Below are 20,404 nucleotides of genomic sequence, written 5' to 3'. Positions count from 1 at the left end.
CTAGCTCTCAAAGTAATGTTATCTTTTTAAAAATGAGATGTAATGGTTTACTTAAATAAAAAACTATCAGCATTATAGAACACAAAGATGTATATATTTTTAAAGTCTTCTGCTTTCCTAAAAGCATCTTTTTCTTAATAGAGTTCACAAAAATATATATGTATTAGTGTACATATTTTCTAGGAATACTATTCACAAATATATATGTATTAGTGTATGTATTTCTAGGAATACTTATTCACACAGCATAAAAATGAATCTGTTCTGAAATGGGGGTCGATTCTGGATGGATGACTTAAAATGAATGCATTTGCAGAATAGTCTTAAAGGGCCATGTTACTCCTCCTAATAGTTGTCTTATGGATTAAAACCCAAATAAAGAAGCATAAAGTGAGAAGTCACTGCATTCCAGCTTCATAAGCAGATACTTAGCAATGGCTGAAGCAGAATGTTTAATGTGGCAAGGCTCACTTATTTGTCATGACAGTTTTCAGGATGCTAATCAAAGTGCTAGGAATAGAAGATGGATATGGCTCACATCAAAACTTGGACTAGTAATCAACTTCCTCTGAATAAGCTTCTACCCATTATAAAAGTGATAGGCTGTTATGTGGAGAACCATTAGAAACAACTATATTATACTTTGGAAAATAGGTAGCTGATACTAAATTGTGTTCAAACAGCCCACAAACAAAATCAATATTGTATAAATTTGCTAAATTTGTAAAAAACAATTTTCAAATTGAAGTCATACATTCCAAATACCATTAGCAAGTTAAAACTATTTTGATAATTATGGATTCTATTCCTAATCTACTGATGGAGTTATACAGGTACTTTATCTGTGCAAAATGCCACATTTCTTCCTGCCTTAGACTTCTTTCTATATCCCATTCTTACCTCCATCTCTTACCTGTCCTTGCTTTGTGTGTGTGTGTGTGTGTGTAGTCAATGGTCCTTTATTTATTTATATATGGTTCTGAGAATCGAATCCAGTGCCTCACACATGCCAGGCAAGTGCTCCTACACTGAGCCACAACCCCAGCTTGTCTCCCCCGCAGTCTCATCCCCATCTCGAGTCCTCATCATAGTGGTGACAACAAGCACCTAGCAGCAAAGGTCAGGCATTCTTTCCCTCCTGCCAGGTCTCTGAGTTCCAGGCAAGTGCTCACTACTGGTTCCTGTCTCCACTGAAATGCCTTCTCTTCCCCTTTCCCAGGGCTCAGAAGTCATGCCCAGAGCCTGGACCACCAGTGGTAATGACTGTTATTTTGATTTTGCTCCAGAGTACTCACAGGTTAAGGCTAACTGATCATACTGAACATAAAGAACTCCAAAAGCTTGCACCTGGTTCTCCAGGTAAAGGAAAACTGGGGCTTGATGATGAAATAATCATCAAAACAGTTACCATATTTATATAATGCAAGCTAACAATTCTAAATTATATCTGAATCATTTCTGCATAGCTTTAGGAAGGAAAGATGTCCCTTTCATCTATTGTCTTGGTCTTGTAACAGTTTTCTTAATCCATCCTACTGCATGTCTAGTGCCAACATTCTAGTCTCCAACCCAGACTTAAATCCTTGTCTCTGGAAATCTATACCTGAATGGGTCCCAATCTCTTGTAATCCCACAGAAAACTGAAAAACAAAACCCACAATAACTACTTTTTTTATATTTGGAATTTCAAGAATACATGAGTCACATGCACAGAACTCAGACACCTACAGTATCCTAGACAAGAGGGAAATGGCACAACTGGACCCTTCTCACAAGTCACACTTATATGGCTGACAATGCTAAAAGGTTAATTTAAAAAAAGGTTTTTGCCCCATGAAAGAAGTTCAACAGCAACATTTTGTATTACGGAGAACCCTGAGGAAGGGGCAGAGAGCTGCAAACAAAACGTGAGTTCATACTTATTCTTAAATGTCCTATGAAAGATTCTAATTTCAAACCAATGTCATATTATGAACATAAAACTGAAATTTATTCATTTTTCTTGAAAATTAAGCATCTAGGCCAATAAATTAAAACACACACATATATAGTCTTTATACCAAGAGACTGTTTTGGTCTTCCACGGTGACTTTTCCTCCCCATTTCACCACACGAAAGCAGCTCGCTCTCGTAACATGCGGACAACCAAAGCGCTGCCACTCTCGCTGATAAATCCACAGTTCCTGAGTAGTATCCCAACATGCCAACACTGCCCCTCCTTTCCACGCAATCAGACGAGGATCCATGTCCTAGACAAGTGATAAAACTATTTCAGTATAAGCAGAGATGTATACTTCACTTACTGCAATCTGGGCAGGAACTCTACTGAGTCAATAAATACCTTAAGAAGCCAGGTCTTCTACCTGCGTTAGACAGCAGGACTCGTGAACAACCAACACCTCTCTGACCTGAGAACCCTGTTACTTTTCCTATTGAAAAGTAACCCTTCACTATTATTCCACAAATAGGCTTTTAGGCAGGAATACATACGTGTGTGTGTGTGTGTGTGTGTGTGTGTGTGTACAAAACAAAATAACTTGGATGTGTGAGTGGAATAAATATATCCCCCCAATCCTTCCCTCAAGAGTAAAATCAAATAACATCACTAAGAACTATAGTGGGCTTTAATGAAATACAGGCATGACAGGCATGATACACTTCTAAATTCCTGGATTTATATTTCAAGATAGTTCAATCCAAAGAAATCCTTGAAGATCTCTCTAGTAAGGACCAGCAATAATTCTTGACTATAATAGATAAAGATGGAACTGTTCTGGCTGTCAGGGTATGAGAGAAGTCTTCTCAACCCACCTGGTTCTCTCTCAAAGGTGGAAGTCAGGTACAGCAGGGGCCAAAACCTGGAATTCAGTCCCCTAGCCCAGAGCTCCTGCCACATCTGTGACATGCTCAAAGTAATTTTTCCACTTCCCCAAGCTCTCACAACCTCACCAGACACAAACCCATGCCTCCCAGGATTTTAGCTGTCCACTTCTTTTACAATTAGAAATAACTGTTGCTGGTTTCATTTGCATACAGTCCAACTTGCACCATGAACCAACACACCTTGGGCCTTGTAATCACATCCACATTTTCAATAATTCGCCTGAATGAAGGTGGCATTTTGTTGAGAATTCTGTGCTGCAGAAATTCTTGAGCTTTATGAAACATCAAACCACCGCCCACTACCAGGATGGAGCTGTACATCTTCTTTTTGGTATCATCAGATGCTGAAAAGACATTGATAGCCCTTCCACTTACCCACCACCATCACTCAGCCAAGCCACAATCATCTCTTGCTTGGACAACTGCACAATAACCTCCTCAAAGATCTCCCTCCAGTCCACTCTCACACCCACCCTTCACAACACAGCCAAAGGAACCTTGTAGAACAAATCTGAGCATGCTGCCACCCCACCCCTCATACCTTGTTATTCACAGGATTAAGACCACACTCTTTTTTTTTTTTTTTTTTTGGGTGCTGGGGATCGAACCCAGGGCCTTGTGCTTACAAGGCAAGCACTCTACCGACTGAGCTATCTCCCCAGCCCAAGACCACACTCTTCAAGGCGTCCATGAGGCCCAGTATGGTGTGGTCCTCCCCCATTTCTAGCCTCATCCCCACACTCTGCTTCCCACATCAGGCTTGGCAGCCTTCTTCCTCTGCCTGGAATGCCACCCTGTGTGACTACTAACCTGCTCTCCATCTGAGACCTCTTACGTGGCTCTTCAAGAAAGCATTCCCTGCTTCCCACCCTCCACACCTTTCCCAGAGTAAGTGAAACACCTTTATTACATCTCTAAATCATGAGCTCTTAGTCAAGACTCTTTAATTCAACTTTGCAGCACCCACAACAGTTGTAATTTCATATTGTGTAATTATGTTATTCTCACTATGCTGTACAATCAATAAGGCCAAGAACCAATTATTCTATTTCTTACTATACTCCTAACACCTGGCAAGTTAAGGACAGGGTTGGTGCTTGATAAGTTTCTGAATGACCATACTACACTGCACAAATATACCCTAGATTGAACCGTTTATTTAATTGCTATTTCTGGTATCCCCAAATGTGCTTACAACAGCAGTCTATGCTATGTAGGATGGCTTTGTCAAGGCCTAGGGCTTTCCCTTCGAACAGTGAGATGGCTGTCTTCCTGGACATCAGTGCAGTGAGGGCCTCCTCGGAGTCATTGCCTGCCATCAGGCAGTCTCCCTGGGAGGATCCTAAATCCACCTCCTGAGAATGGAGTCTTTCTGGAAGATCAGAGGACTGGCCACGAAGATCTCCTTCAAATCCAATGGGTTTGGATGCTGATTTTCGGTCAGCAGTAGCTTTTGCAGACTATAAATCAAAAGAACAATCAAGTAAATGGTGTGACCACCACAGAACACTGTGGATGTTGTCTAGCTAGATCCCACCCTCCCTAACATGCACCATTATGAAACAAAAGTCAGCAAGTTATATACACACTGCCCAGCACCCAACCCCAAGATAACCTGGGAGTGAGGGGCAAGTATGCTTAAAATCCAAAGCAGTCTGTTGGACTCAGGGTGGGTCTATCACTGGTTGGGTTTGCAAGTTGAAATGTTAGTACGGATGCTTTTTTTTCTGAGTGGAATATTTTAGTAGGATTCATGGGCCATTGGCTATTATGAAATCCTCATTTTTAGATTCTATCTACTACCTCACACTTGCCTATGGGCAGGAACAATGACTAGAAAAGGCTTATAGTTCTCATCTGTTTTTCATCATGAGCTGCTAACGTTTCATCAGCAGGTAAGAGTTTCATTTTATGCTTCTACATCAGACTTCTTATTACTGGAACTAGTTTTGAACAAAAAAATTCAGCTGTATGCCTACACCATATACCTTTCACAATATAATTACAAACTAGGTGAGATTTTACTGAAAATATTACAGATCATGTAAGTAGAGGATATTATATATATTGGCAAAAGGAAAGTGTCTTAACTTTTTAAATACATAGTGTGGCATTCAGAAAACTAAATTAATGTCTGCTGAATAAAGAAATCTGTCATCTGGATTTTAAATTCAGACTTCAATTAGGCATTGTGATGCACACCTGTAATCCCAGCTACTCAAGGCTGAGGCAGGAAGATTGCCAGTTTTGAGGTTAGGCTAGGCAACTTAGCTAGATCCTATCTCAAAATAAAAAATAAAAAAGGGCTAGGGATGTAGCCCAGTAGTAGAGCACTTGCCTATCATGTGCAAGGCCCTGGGATCAATCTCCAATACCGTAAAAGACAAAACAACAACAAAATTCACACTTCAGCTCCAGTTCTAAAAGCAGTATCAGGGTTATTCTGCTGAAGACTGAAAGGCTCAGTGATCCATTAATTCTGGGCAAACTTCTCCTGCAGGGACAAAATTGTCTCTTCTCCCAATAGAATTACTGTGAACCTGTTCTTGCTTGCTCTGTGTGGCCAGTAGATAATGTTCATCATGAGGATCCTCAGGATCACCCTGAGATCTGTGCTGCAAAGTTGTCATTTTCTGTCCAACAATTCCAAAAGTTGCTGGGTAAAACAAAGCCATTGGAGCCTGAGCATGAAAAGAAAAGAAGGATCAGAAAGATACTGTCTCCAGCCTCCAACCAGTAAACTCACCACGTTCCCAGCAAGTGTACATTCTCTCTGTGTGACTGAGCCTGGATAGCTCTCATTCTCTCTTTCTACCCATGATATACACATCTATGGAGTTACCTGGAGTTTTTCATCTCCTAACCGAAACTGGTAAAGCAGGGCAGGAGAATCTGGATGGCGAATCTGAAACTCATGGTCCTGAAGCCCAGAGATGTCCTGATTCCAGGAAAAGATGCTGTCAGTGAATCAGTAAGAATGTATGTAAACTCCTCAAATTATGCATAAGTCTTTCCATCATCTAAATTTCACACATAAAAAAGGCCACCTTACTACTCCGAACTACTCTTACTATAACTGAATAAAACAAGATTTCAAAACTGGGCATGGTAGTGCACACCATAATCCCAGCAGCTTGGGAGGTGGAGGTGGGAGGATCTAGTCAAAGCCAGCTTCAGTAACTCAGCAAGGCTCTAAGCATCTTAGCAAGACCCTATCTCAAAAGAATAAAAAAAAGGGTTGGGGATGTGGCTAGTGGGTGAACATCCCTGGGTTAAATCCCCAGTACCAAAAAACAAACAAGCAAACAAAAACAATTGTTCTTTGCTTTCCTGTTTAACACTTCTGAAATTTATACCATCTGCAGTCTTCATTGATATACATTAATAGAAAGAGTGACCCCAATTGATAAGCAAATTTTCTCAACTAGTATATTTAGACTCTTACGTTTTTCAGATTCTATTACCTGAAAAAGTAGAGGAAAAAAAGTCTAAGACAAAAAGTAAAAAAGTAAGCCAATCCACATATATAAAATATATATTATGATTAAATGTTTTTTATATATATATATATGTATGATTACAGGTTAACTATTCACAATGCTAAGAAAGTGCTTCAAATTTTAATAAAATGTCCACATCTATATATTTTTGTTACATTTATTATACTTAAAATTTTATCTTCATCCTTATCAGAGTGATTAGACATCTTCACAAAGAAAAATGTGCTAAGCTCTCCCAAAAAACAAGTTGTACATTCCTGGGCTCAAGAGAGATTCTCACCACCCTGACCATATCAAAAAGCTCTCACCCCTTGAGAGCAAAGCTTCTAGGCTTTATTAACTTGGGTTAAAAGAGCAGCATAATTAATTTAAAAATACCCTTTAAATATTACATTTTTGATAAAAAATAAAAAATAATCAGTATTATTGATACCTGGTCTAAATGACAAAAAGTTTCTTTAAGATGCTGCAGAAGAAGGCAATCCATTTTATTTGTTAACTGGCATTCTCTGTAAGGGAATCCAGCTCGCTGCATGAGCCAATAAAAACATCTTGACACATCAGATCCTCCATAGGCCAGACAAAGCCTAAAGTTAAGAGGGCAGACTGTTAAATCTGTCAATTAAGAAGGTGCAAAGAGTTCTTTAAGAACTCCATTAGGCATAGAACACAAAAAATTTTCAAGAAATGTTTGTTTTAAGAACTGAATGGAAGAATGGAATGGATAGTGGAAGGGACAAAGGGAACTTTAGCCAAAACCAGTTGAGAGAGCACCTGGAAGCAGTCATGCTCTTTCCAAAATGTATTCGAAAAACAGAATATACATTATTAAACCCAACTCATTTTCAAGTCAATGTACCTTTACCAGTGACAGTTGTTTGGCTGTCTGCATTCATAAGCATGTAGGGGAAACACCATAAGACATACTTATGAGAGAAAGGCTTAGAGAAAACTGTTCACTAACTGAAGGTTTCTACCACTCAGGAATGTTACCTTATTTTAATGGTAGAAGACCCGGGTCCAGCACTTTGAGACAACCAAACAATGGCAGAGCCAAGCTAACTCATACTAGGTTTTATTTATTTAAGTTTTTTCAAATACATTTTTTTAGTTGTAGATGGACACAATACCTTTATTTTATTTATCTATCATTTTATGTAATGCTGAGGATCAAACCCAGGGCCTCACACATGCTAGGTGAGCACTCTACCGCTGAACTACCAACCCCAGCCCTCATTCTGGGTTTTAGAATGCATTGTAAATTGGGATTGGAGGCAACAGATTAACCTTCTCATGAATGGCTTGGATCCTCTTTAAATTCATTTCTTCTGTATCTTGAGACTTAAGTGAGGGACCACAAAATGATGCACAGAATCCATTCATGCACCACCCTACCCAAGTGGTTTTACCTGCATGAGGATGTCTTAGGAAGGACAGGCAGCAAACATGTTCCTGCCAGTTATTTTATTAACTTATTACCAGTGATGACACCATGACAGCCATTATAAAGTTATTCATCACTCACTGAACATCATTATGATAAAGAAAGAAAAAACTCAAAAAGCTAGCTAGCTAGAAAATTTGGAACTAAAAACAATCTGTTTTCTCCTTTATAACTCACCTAAATAAAGCTTTGCCATGTGATTAGCTTCTCTATGGCAGGCCACAGTAAAAGAAATGAAGCTAACATTCACACTTCTTCTATGGGAAAGCATACAACTCAAATAAGGACTTTCAGGAGCTACTGATGTGGATTCATATTAGAAAGTTCTGATAAGGGCAAAATCATTTGTTTTTAGCCTTTGCTAGAATTTATATTCCCACAATCTTCTGGTTTCCTATGCAGACTTTTCAAATTTATAACTAATTTCTAAACTCTAATAATCTGAACGGACTTTGAAGGGAGAGGGAGTGGGTAACACCTTCTCCCAAGTTCCTACCGTGTGTTCCGATGAGATACCCCATCCTCCACACAGCACACGCTTGTCTTCTGGTCCCCAACGTCTACAATACAAGTGCTGCTTAAGCCACTTCCAAAAGTAGCACACACAGACTCCTGATGGACCACAATCCCTAAAAAACAAAAAGCAGAGGACCAATCAGCTGGGAAGCAGTAGAGACTGTAAAACAATCAACTAAAGTCAGGAGCCTAGAAACCTCTAGGAAAGTGTCTGCAGCATTAATCTTTTCAGAATAAGCATCTAAATGAATCAATGAATTAGATTAACTTTGACATGAAAAAAGAAAAACAATTTCATTTCAAGTAGGGCTCGCTGCAGGGCTATGGGTGTAGCTTGGTAGTACAGTGCTTCCCTAGCATGCATGAAGCCCAGGTTTTGATCTCCAGTACAAAAAATAAATTAGATAAATAAAAACTTTGTAAATAAAGTAAGTCACACTAGAATATCACACATACCTGAAAAACCCATCTTCATCAGTATCATATTCACTAGTTCTTTCACATGCTGTTTATTATAGATATCAGGAATTAATAAAATACATCTATAATACTAAAAAGAACAAAAAAAAAAAAAAAAAAAATGAAAGGGTTAACACATCCAGTCAAGTCCAATCCCACCATGCCTGTCCCTACCGGAGGCTTCCCCACACAGGAACAGCAGTGTGGCTAATGGCCCAGAGGAAAAGCTTGAACACTGGTACCATCCTTTAACATTCTGTTTCTTCATGAAGCCCAAAGTCCCCCCCCCGCCCCCCAATACTTGGAATCATCTCAAATCTGTAAAATGAAAGATAAGACAACTAATGGGTCTGAGTAAAGTAGAAAGAAGGCATAAACATGAGCAGGCTTACTGATTTCCAAATAGCACTGAGAGACACCAAAGCAACATAATAATAAAGAAAACATAGCGGGGAATTAACTGAGGAAGAACGTCACCCTAAGGATGAGAATGCCTCAAGAAAGACACTATCACAAACAACTCAGTGAAGTCTACTTGTGTTGACCAAGAATCCTTAAGACAATCCAAATTAACTGGGAATTTGAACTCACCTTTAAGTCTTTCAGTGGGATTTCCAAGTACTTTTGTATTGCATGAGACCATATGACTTCAATATCTGCTAGAACAGCTGTAAGGGAGCCCCCAGGTCCTGGGTGAATATTTAACTGACCTCTTCTGATAGGCCAGTGGATATTGTAACAGTCCAGTGGATTAACATATAAGGCCTAGAAAAGGAGGGGAGGGAAAGAATTACATTTTAAAAACTCTTCTCCTAAAGACAGACTGTTCAACAAATGGTGCTGGGAAAACTGGAAATCCACATGCAGTAAAATGAAATTAAACCTCTATCTCTCATCCTGCACAAAACTCAACTCAAAATGGATCAAGGACCTAGGAATTAGACCTGAGACCCTGCAACAAATAGAAGAAAGAGTAGGCCCGAATCTTCATCATGTTGGCTAGGACCACACTTCCTTAACAAGACTCCCAAAGCGGAAGAAATCAAAGCAAGCATCAATAAATGGCATGAATTAAAACTGAAAAGCTTTTTCTCAGCAAAGGATACAATCAATACTGTGAAAAGAGAGCCTACAGAGTGGGAGTAAAACTTTTCCACATGCACTTCAGATAGAGCACTAACCTCCAAAATTTATATAAAGAACTTACAAAACTTTACACCAAAAATACAAAGAATCCAATCAATAAATGGGCTAAGGAACTGGGCAGACACTTTACAGAAGAAGATTTACAGGCGATTAACAAATATATGAAAAAGTGTTCAACATCTTTAGTAATTGGAGAAATGCAAATTAAAACCACCCTAAGATTTCATCTTACTCCAATCAGAATGGCTATTATCAAGAACATAAGCAATAACTGGATGTGGGGAAAAAGGCAAACTTGTACATTGCTGGTACAGTTGCAAATTGGTGCAGCCACTCTGGAAAGTAGTATGGAGATTCCTCAGAAAACTTGGAAAGGACCCACCTTTTGACTCAGTTATCCCACTCCTCAGTTTATACTCAAAGGACTTAAAATCAGCATACTACAGTAACACAGTCACATCAATGTTTATAGCAGCTTAGTTCACATTAGTGAGATTGTGAGATCAACCTAGATGCCCTTCAATAGATAAATGGATAAAGAAATGGTGGTATATACACAATGGAATATTATTCAGCCATAAAGAAGAAAATTATGGCATTTGCAGGTAAATAGATGGAACTGGAGAATATCATGCTAAGTGAAATAAGTCAATCCCCAAAAAACCAAAGGCCAAATGTTTTCTCTGGTAAGCGAATACATAATGAGGGTGAGGGGTAAAAGAAGAATGGAGAAACTCTGGATTATGCAGAGGTAAATGAGAGGGGGAAGGGGGTGGGGGTATGAAAGATGGTGGAACGAGACATCATTATCCTATGTACACATATAATGATGTGAATCTACATCATGTACAACCATAGAAACAAAAAGTTGTACCCCATTTGTGTACAATGAATCAAAATGAAGTGTGTAAAAATAAAAAATACAAAAACCCCAAAAAACAAAGAACAAAAACCCTCTTCTTCTGGAGTTTTTTGGATTCACATAAAAAAATCTAAGGCCAGAAATTAACATTAACATTTCTGAAAGAGGAGTTGGGAAATGTAGCTCAGCAGCACTTGCCTAGCATGCCTGAGGCCCAGGATTCAATCTCCAGCACTGGGGAGAAAAACACTAGGAGCAACATTTTCTGAATGTTTTAGATGTTGAATGTGAAATATTTAACAAGCCAGGGGTCACTGTGAATATCTGATCCTCAAAGCAGAATTACCAAAATGTTAAGAAACAACTAGAACTTGGTAGCATAGTAGATTTTAGGAGAAAGATCACATTTTTCTTCTTTCATATCTTTGTAAAGATATTTCCTACCTCTTCTCCTACCAAATACTCAGGGTGATGAGATGTGTTTGTCCACTTATTTCCAGAACAGTGATCTAAAATTGCAGGTCGCATTTGCTTGTTGTAGGAACGTGCCTGAAAAAAGAAGAAAATTAGAAAATTTGTTGAATTTATACAAGAAGGGGAGGAGGATAGCATAAGAACCCCTTCTGTTTCTCTCATTCATGGATCAGACACTGGCAAATTTTAATCACAGATCCAAAACTAGTCACAGAAGGATTTTCTTGTTCTTTTCCACAATCTTGTTGGTTTTTCCCATGATTTTCATACCTCTTCTGTTATTCACAGTCAGTCCAAAATTAAAACTATATTTTGCTTAAAGATGAATATAAACCTATACATAAATCTAGTTCATGTTTGCACTGGTTTATATTAAATTGAAGAATACAGTAATTATACACTCTCCAGGAAATACAGAATTATACACTCTCCAGGAAAATATAAACTTTCATTAGCTTGCCTTAAGAAACTACCTTATAAATTAGTTGGCTTGCCTAAGCATTTGTGACACTGATTTTAGTATTTGGTATGCAATTTATGAAGGAATTTTTCTTTCTTTCTTTTTAAGGAAATCTCATCTTGTATTTGCAGAATAATAGGGGAAACATGTGAATGGTATTACAGTCAGGGGCCACATGTTTCAGTCAATGACAGACCACAATATGACAGTGGTCCCATGACATTATAACGGAACTGAAAAAATCTGACCACTTACTGACATGACAGAGCACATTTACTCACTTGTTTGTGGTGATGCTGGTATAAACAAATGTACTGCTCTTCCAGTCATACAACAGTAAAGCATGTACAATTAATTACAGTACTTAATACTTGATACTCATAATAAACTATATTAATGGTTTATGTATTTAACCACACCGTTCTTTTATCATAATGTCAGAGTATATTCCATATACATAATATATAAATATTAAATATTTTATATGTATAGAGTACATATATTTTATATTTATATAAAAAAGTTAACTGTAAAAGAGTCTCAGAGTCTTTCAGGAGATATTTCTGAAAAAGGCACTGTTATCATAGGAAACAACAGCTCCATTGTTAATGCCCATGAAGGCCTTTCAGTGGAATAAGATGTGGGGGTAGGAGACAGTGATACTGATAATCCTGACCCCATGTTGGCTTGACTAATATATGTATGTGTGTGTGTGTGTCTATCTCTAAGATTTTAACCAAAAAAAAAGTTTAGAAGTGAAAATAGTTTCTTTTTAAATAGAAAAAAACATAGAATAAGGATATAAAAAAAATATTTTTGTACATCTGTACCATGTTTGTACCTTAGGCTATATTACAGAAGAATAAAGAATTGAAGAAGTTACGGTAAAGTGACTAGGTGTGGTGGTGCATACCTATAATCCCAGCTACTTGGGAGGCTAAGGTAGAAGAATTGCAAGTTTGAAGTTAACCTGGTAACTTAGTGAAACCTTGTCTCAAAAAGAAAAAAAATATAGGTGTGGATGTACATATGTATGTACATAATATGGGCTGGGAAATAGCTCAGTGGTAGAGCACTCACTGCTGGGTTAAATCCCCAGTACTGTTTTAAAAAAAAAAAAAAAAAAAAGTGTATATATACCACAGTTTTTTTTATCCATTCATCTGTTGAAGAGGATCTAGGTTGGTTCCACAATCTAGCTATTGTGAACTGAGCTGCTATAAACATTGATGTGGTTGTGTTACTGTAGTATGCTGACTTTAAGTCCTTTGGGTATAAACCGAGGAGTGGGATAACTGGGTCAAAAGGTGGGTCCATTCCAAGTTTTCTGAGGATTCTCCACACTGCTTTCCAGAGTGGCTGCACCAATTTGCAACTCCACCAGCAATGTAAAAGTGTGCCTTTTTCCCCACATCCATGCCAACATTTATTATTGTTCGTGTTCCTGATAATAGCCATTCTAATTGGAATAAGATGAAATCTTAGAATTGTTTTAATTTGCATTTCTCTAATTACACAATGGAATATAATTCAGTCATAAAGAATAATATTATGGCATTTGCAAATAAATGAATGGAATTGGAGAATATCATGCTAAGTGAAATAAGCCAATCCCAAAAAAGCAAAGGCCGAATGTTTTCCCTGTTAAGTGGAGAATGATATATAATGGGGGTGGGGGGTGTGGGGAGTGAGAGAAGAATGGGGAAACTTTAGATTATTGACAAGGAAATGAGAGGGAGGGGGGGCTATGAAAAATGGTGGAATGAGAAGACATCATGACCCTATGTACATGTATGACTGCACGAATGATATGAATCTACATCGTGCACAGCCATAGAAATGAAATGATGGACTCCATTTGTGTACAATGAATCAAAAGGCAGTCTAAAAAATTAAAAAATAATTTTAAAAAGTTAGAGTATGCTGAATTTGTTACTAAAGAAACAATAATTTTAGTATAGCCTATGCATACAGTATTTATAAAGCCTACAATAGCAGACAGTGATATCCTAGGCCTTCATTCTTAGCACTCACTGTCTCACCCATGGAGACTCAGGTGTACAAACTCTGTTCATGGTAAGTACGCTACATGGGTATACAATATTTTATCTTTTATACTGTGTTTTTACTGTACTATACTTTTACTGAAGTGTGTAGAAGGTTAGACCATCTAGGTTTATCTTAAGTCCACCCTATTGTTTGCACAAGAAAATAGCCCAGAGATACATTTCTAAAATGTACCCCCATCTCTATTAAGAGACACTGGATAATAGAAGTGGAAAAAGAACAAATCTGAAGAAAAAGTTGACTAACCTGTTCAGGAGACACAGGAATTCGTCTTGTGCCATTTGACATTTTTTTAGACCATATTGCTTGATCTACCATTTTAAGGCCATTTTGTCTTTGTTCATTACTTTCAGGTTTCTGAGGGGGAAAAAATTGAAATATGAGCAGAATAAAGGATTTAGTGAAAAGAGAAAGCAATATGGAAAGCTACTAGTTTAATCCATTATTAGAAACTACTCCTTCAACAAATATTTCTTTAATCTCTGTCATATATAGTAATTTATAGGATTCCAAGTAATCTTTCATTGTAAATAAGTCAAAAAGAAATTGTGACCAAAAAATCTATACCCTCAAGTGACTTTTGATTAGAAATTTTTCACAGCACTAATAAAAGCATACCTACTTTACATTTACAAAGTATTACAGAGACTCTTCCATACATCTATATTTCTCATGTTTACAATTTTATAACAATGTCACATTCTACATATTGTATTTTGAGTGATCAAATATTCAAGTTACTGTGGTTTTGTGGACTCTTACATGGGCAAGTTATAATGAAATTTACAACTGGATTTTAGTAGTCTGATAGTTGTACTAAAAAACTAAAGGTTACCATCACAGTTAAGAGAAATGGAAATTTCTAAAACTGTCCCTGACTTAAAACTTGAAAGCTAGAAATGGATCATGATGCAATATACAGATTTAACATCTATCACAAAATTTTTTTCTAGTAATTACCATCTGCAAAATAAGACTGAATGCTTACTTCAGGGAAACTATTTTTTTTTGTCTTGAAATTACAGTGATGTAAGACTATGATAAGTGCTTGCTGTAGCAATTCAATTTGCTAATGGATTTAAAATATGACTTGGATTTAATGTATAAGTGTCTGGAAAAGAAAATAGTTATCAGTTAATTAAAAACCCATATCATTTTAAGTGACACTTCTGTACCTTCATTAAAGATCACCTTTATCAACACCCAATTAATCTTTTTTTCCAATTAATCTTAATCAGTTAAAGAAAACTGAATTTACTTTATTGTAACAAATTCTTTACAATCTAATCCACAGTTCAGATGAAAAATGAGTTATTTTATTTTATTTTATTATTTTTTTTTCTTTTATTGTAAACAAATGGGATACATGTTGTTTCTCTATTTGTACATGGCGTAAAGGCATACCATTTGTGTAATCATAAATTTACATAGGGTAATGTTGTTTGATTCATTCTGCCATTTTTTTCCCTTCCCCCCCTCCCCCTCCCACCCTTCCCCTCCATCTATACAGTCCTTCCTTCCTCCATTCCTGCCCCCCTCCCTAAACCCAACTCCAACCCCAACACTAACCCTTCCCACCCCCATTATGTGTCATCATCCACTTATTAGCGATATCATTCTTCCTTTGGTTTTTTGAGATTGGCTTATCTCACTTAGCACGATATTCTCCAGTTTCATCCATTTGCCTGCAAATGCCATAATTTTATCATTCTTTATGGCTGAGTAATATTCCATTGTATATATATACCACAGTTTCTTTATCCATTCATCAATTGAAGGACATCTAGGTTGGTTCCACAATCTGGCTATTGTGAACTGAGCAGCTATGAACATTGATGTGGCTGTATCTCTGTAATATGCTGATTTTAAGTCCTTTGGGTATAGGCCAAGGAGTGGGATAGCTGGGTTCAAATGGTGTTTCCATTCCAAGTTTTCTAAGGAATCTCCACACTGCGTTCCAGAGTGGCTGCACTAATTTGCAGCCCCACCAGCAATGTAAGAGTGTACCTTTCTCCCCACTCCTCGCCAACACCTGTTGTTGGTTGTATTCTTGATAATTGCCATTCTAATTGGGGTGAGATGGAATCTTAGGGTGGTTTTGATTGCATTTCTCTTATTACTAGAGATGTTGAACATTTTTCCATATGTTTGTTGATTGCTTGTACATCTTCTTCTGTGAAGTGTCTATTCATTTCCTTAGCCCATTTGTCAATTGGATTATTACATTCTTGGGTGTAGAGTTTTTGAGTTCTTTATAGATTCTGGAGATTAGCGCTCTATCTGAAGTATGATTGGCAAAGATTTTCTCCCACAAAATGAGTTATTTTAAAACACAGTAAAGTTATGAGGATGTCTATTCAAGATTACCAGATACTGGAGTATCTAACCCTTCACTAGGAAACAACAATGGGCTTTCTCTCCAGGTCCACTATTTGTGACTTACATTTAATCCTTCCCTTAAGAGCCAGTTGTCCTTGTATAGGGGTTGCCCTTGCTGTTTGTGTCTTCTTGCAATGACATGAGGAATGCTGGCAGGAAGTGTGTCTGTGGCTCGGCCAATTCTTAAAGTGGTTGAACCTGGATGTATTACAACGATGAAGTTGCTCTGGATTTGCTGCAAATGTGAAACACACAGGTGTGTGACTTCAGTAAGTACTATACAGGTATAGGTTAACAGATACACAGGTAACAAGTTAAACTAAGTTTCTTGTAAAGACTACTGGATTCAAAAGTATCAAAATAATTCAGTAAAGGGAGTTGAGAAATATTCAATTGCTGCTCTCCATCTTTTTGTATCTGTATACTCTTGATCTGACTCATCAAGCACATACAGCTGAACAAATATTTGCTTAAATGAAACCAAAATTATACACCTTAAATTAACATAATTCCTGAGTGATTATGTGCCTGAGATTATGGGCATGATGATGACCAGGATGAAGTTTCTACCACCCACCTATTTACTAAGGAAGACAACTAAACAGAGAATATTATGTTCTGGGATCCTATAATTGCCTAAAATATTTGTTAAGGTTAAAAAAAAAAAAAAAAATCCTAAGCATCCACTACAAGCTTTCTGATTCAGAAGCTCCAGGAAGAACACCTAGGAACTGACAATTTAAAAAGCTCCTAAGGTGACTAATAAAAATCACTTAGGTTGATGGAAGGGGTCAGGGAAGAAATTAATTTAATAGAATTATTACTTTTGAATGCTGGAAACTAAGACCTTTATATATTAATCACTTCAGAATGTGTCAACTCTATTTTGGTCATTATTTTAAAACCGGTTACCTTTGTGGTGTCTGTACTAGTACCTGATTTAGCAAGAGCTTGGGATTAAAAATCCGGAGTTCACAATTCTGTCCTCACAAATCAGAAAACTTTGCTACAATTCAGAATTCATTCTTGGACAATGGTGGACAAGGACTGACAAAGCAGCACAAATCCAGCACAGTGGCCTAACTGTGGGCTTTTTGCATGACAATCATTTCACCTCAATAATTCTCAAGGGGGCAGAAAAGAGAATCACTTGGAGAACTATTACTACACGAACTTGTTGAGGGGTCCAAGATTCAGTAGGGAGTGAGAAAAGGGACTCTGACAATCTGACACTAGGGATGCCTCTGTTAAGAACTGTAATTCCAGCCTGACTCTTTCGCACCTACTCTACCCTGTCCTCAAGTTATAGTTGTATCTTCTTAGCCTGTCTTCCTTCAAAACAGTTCTGTGGCTTGTCAATAAAGATAAAGTTCAGAACCTCTGCCTAATTCTCTAGCTTTATTCTAGAACCACTTTCCTTTTAATCTCTTTAATCCTCTCAATCTATATTCCTCTTTTTTAGATGAGGTCTTGCTATATTGCCCAGGATGGCCTCCAACACCCAACCCTCCTGCCTCAGCCTCCCCAAGTAGGTGATGTTACAGGTGTGCACTATCAAGTCCGGCTTCCTCTTGATTTCTTAATTTCCTGACTTTGAAGCCTTCAGACAGACAACTCCCTTTGCCTGAAATGTTCTCTCTCTCTCTCCTAAATCTTATTCCTCCTTCGAGTATAAAGTTAAATGTCACCAGACTAGGTTTGCTGCCCATAGCCCCTACGATCTTACAGTAGTCCTTCTTTTATGACATTGTCACTTCTGTAACTATTTACTGTCTGCCCTCACAACACACAATAAACTTTCCATGAGAAGGGACACTGTTCACTACTCTATGCCAGCACAAGGCCGACAGAAGTCTGGGAGGTTGTTTGTTGAATTACTATGGCATCTCTCTCACAAAGCAAGTTGTTGAGCAGTACTTTCCCAAGCCATTCTGTGTATGACAGACATTTGTCCAACACACTGGGGTAAACAGATGAGGCTGCCCACCATCAGGACTACAGTCTGCAGCATATTGACTGGGAAACTCTGGAGTAGAAAATGCAGCTTCTTCAAGTGTGGACAAATTTTTTAATAATCACATATTTATTTTAATGTATTAAGACAAAAACTAGCCAATACATTCCACAAATCATTTCCCTGGATTACGTAGTCTTGAAAAAAAAAAAATTACTACATTCAACACGGGTATCAGAGAACATAGAAAAACTAAAGGGTGCTACGCACTGACTGAAGGAAATACTTCTGTAGTGATTAAGGGCCCAGGCTCTGGATTCATATCTGGCTGCAAATTCAGAGGTTGCTTCCTTGCTCTGATGACATTCCTATCTCGGAGTTCTTGTGAGGATAACACGTATTCATCGTGCAGGCCAGCCACAGGAGGCATGGAGGGAAGCTCTAAATATAGGAAACCTTCCAAAGTTCTCCACTGCCTTCAGAAGATGCCAGACTCCAGCATGTACCGTTCTCATGACATGGCTTCTGCTATCTTCCTCAATTCCAGACATCCTGATTTACTGCCTGTACCTTCAGCACTTCACATCCCCTCTAGGCCCAAGTCTCTTCCATGCTGTTCTCCTTCCCTGAGATTTCTGCGCTTCCCCTGCTAACTACTGATTATCTTCAGGTCTCCACCCAGATGATCCCTCCTTTGGAGAAACCAACCCTGTCAGGGCAGAAGGAAGTGCCAGCTCTATAATCCTCTGCACTAGCCCCATTCCACACCATGCTCTGTTACCGACAACAGGAAGCTCTCCTACTAGGCTGCTGGAGAGTAGAGAGAACTCTAGAGGGTAGGAACTGGCAAGGTCATTATAGACCACCTAGCCTGCTCCTTCAGTTGGAGAAACCAGGCTTCTGCAACGCTAATAATCACCCCAGGGGCCTACCATGTGCCAGGCACTGTGCTAAGCATTTTACAAATGTCCTAACCCACCCACTGGTGAGGAAGCTGGTTCAGGTGAACAATGTGAAATGCTGAGTATTTAACACCTCCTTATTTCTTCTGTGAATTGTGCACTACCTTTACCAGTTTTCCTATGGGAATGGTGGTGTTGTCTTCACTGATCAGTAAGTGCTTGCATATAAGGTCCTCTCATGCCATGCGACTGAGAATCTGTTTTTTTCTAGTCTGACTTAATCCTGTTCTGTTTTTGACAGGCTGGTCTTAATGTATATTTTAGACAAAAGTCTACCTTTTCCTTGCTTTGAAGTTTGAAGGGTATTTGCTAACAAAAGAAAACACCTGAACCTCTAACAATCATCAGCTGAAGCCTCCGTGAGCCAGCTGGGTGCTAAACTCTCCCTGTGGCCACGTAAACCTCATAGCAACTTGGGAGGAAGGTGATACCACCGTTGTAGTTTTCAGGCCGGAGCCGGCGGGAGAAAGGCAGAGCTCGCGAGCAGACCGTCAGACTACCCGGCGCACCGCGTTCCCGCACAGTCGGCGACCCGGCGTGAAACGACCTCCCCACAGCACCACCCACCTGCGATAGGATCCTCTAGGGAAGAAACCCGACCCCTTCCAACGGCCGCCAGGCCTCCCCTCCCCACCCGCGGCACTCTGAGCCCCGCCTGGCCGCGGAGGACCGAGGCTAGGCGCGGCGCCCCACCTCCTGCAGCGATTCCGGCACCAGCGCTGGCACGATGGGCCGCTTCACGCCGCGCTGCTCTTTCTCCTTCTCCCCGCCCTTCTCCTTCCCGTTCTCCGCGTCCCCCTTCTCAGCCTGGGTCATCGTGGCCTCGGACGCCCACCAGCCTCTTTCTTAGCGAGACCGCCAGAGCGGAAGGTCGGCCGCGCAGGCTCAACCCCTCACCGGTCTGCCCACAACCAAGATGGCCACCGCTGGCGTCGGCTCGGAGGATTCTGGGAAAGCGGGAAGGGCGGGGCTGGGACTGGGTGGATGCTGCTGTGGTTGGTTCTCACTGTAGGATGTCAGCCACACAATAGTTTTTCCGACCTCTTTGTATAGGCTGGCCAACAACCAGTGTCTCATTTTGTCTTCACAGGTATCTCTCTTTTACAGGCTTCTCTGACACCATACATGCTCCTGGTTCTCATACTTACCTGGTCGTACTCAGTTCATTCTCTGATACTGGGGTTCTATGGGGCAAGATCTCCTTGGATGACTTTATTCCGTTTCATGATTTTAGATATGATTCTCAAATGTAGATTTCCAGTTTGGACCTCTCCCTGGGATCTAGACTGTTATCCAAA

The 20,404-nt window shown here is 39.1% G+C and overlaps 1 protein-coding gene across 1 annotated transcript; it reads right to left on the bottom strand.

Moving 5' to 3' along the window:
- Nucleotides 1-1,963: 1,963 nt before the first annotated feature.
- Nucleotides 1,964-20,036, bottom strand: Actr8 (actin related protein 8). Its single transcript, XM_047530174.1, is given in 14 exon segments — nt 1,964-2,143; nt 2,145-2,249; nt 3,064-3,227; nt 4,079-4,343; nt 5,424-5,564; nt 5,726-5,821; nt 6,817-6,970; nt 8,324-8,456; nt 8,800-8,893; nt 9,394-9,567; nt 11,255-11,359; nt 14,058-14,168; nt 16,255-16,425; nt 19,800-20,036. Coding segments are annotated over 14 exon segments (1,875 nt in total). The 5' UTR covers nt 19,923-20,036; the 3' UTR covers nt 1,964-2,104.
- Nucleotides 20,037-20,404: the final 368 nt, after the last annotated feature.

The sequence above is a fragment of the Sciurus carolinensis genome, chromosome 17, assembly GCF_902686445.1.
Source record: "Sciurus carolinensis chromosome 17, mSciCar1.2, whole genome shotgun sequence".
NCBI classification, from domain to species: Eukaryota; Metazoa; Chordata; class Mammalia; order Rodentia; family Sciuridae; genus Sciurus; species Sciurus carolinensis.
Note: the sequence above shows the minus strand (reverse complement) of the source record. Positions and strands in the feature narration are given on the sequence as shown.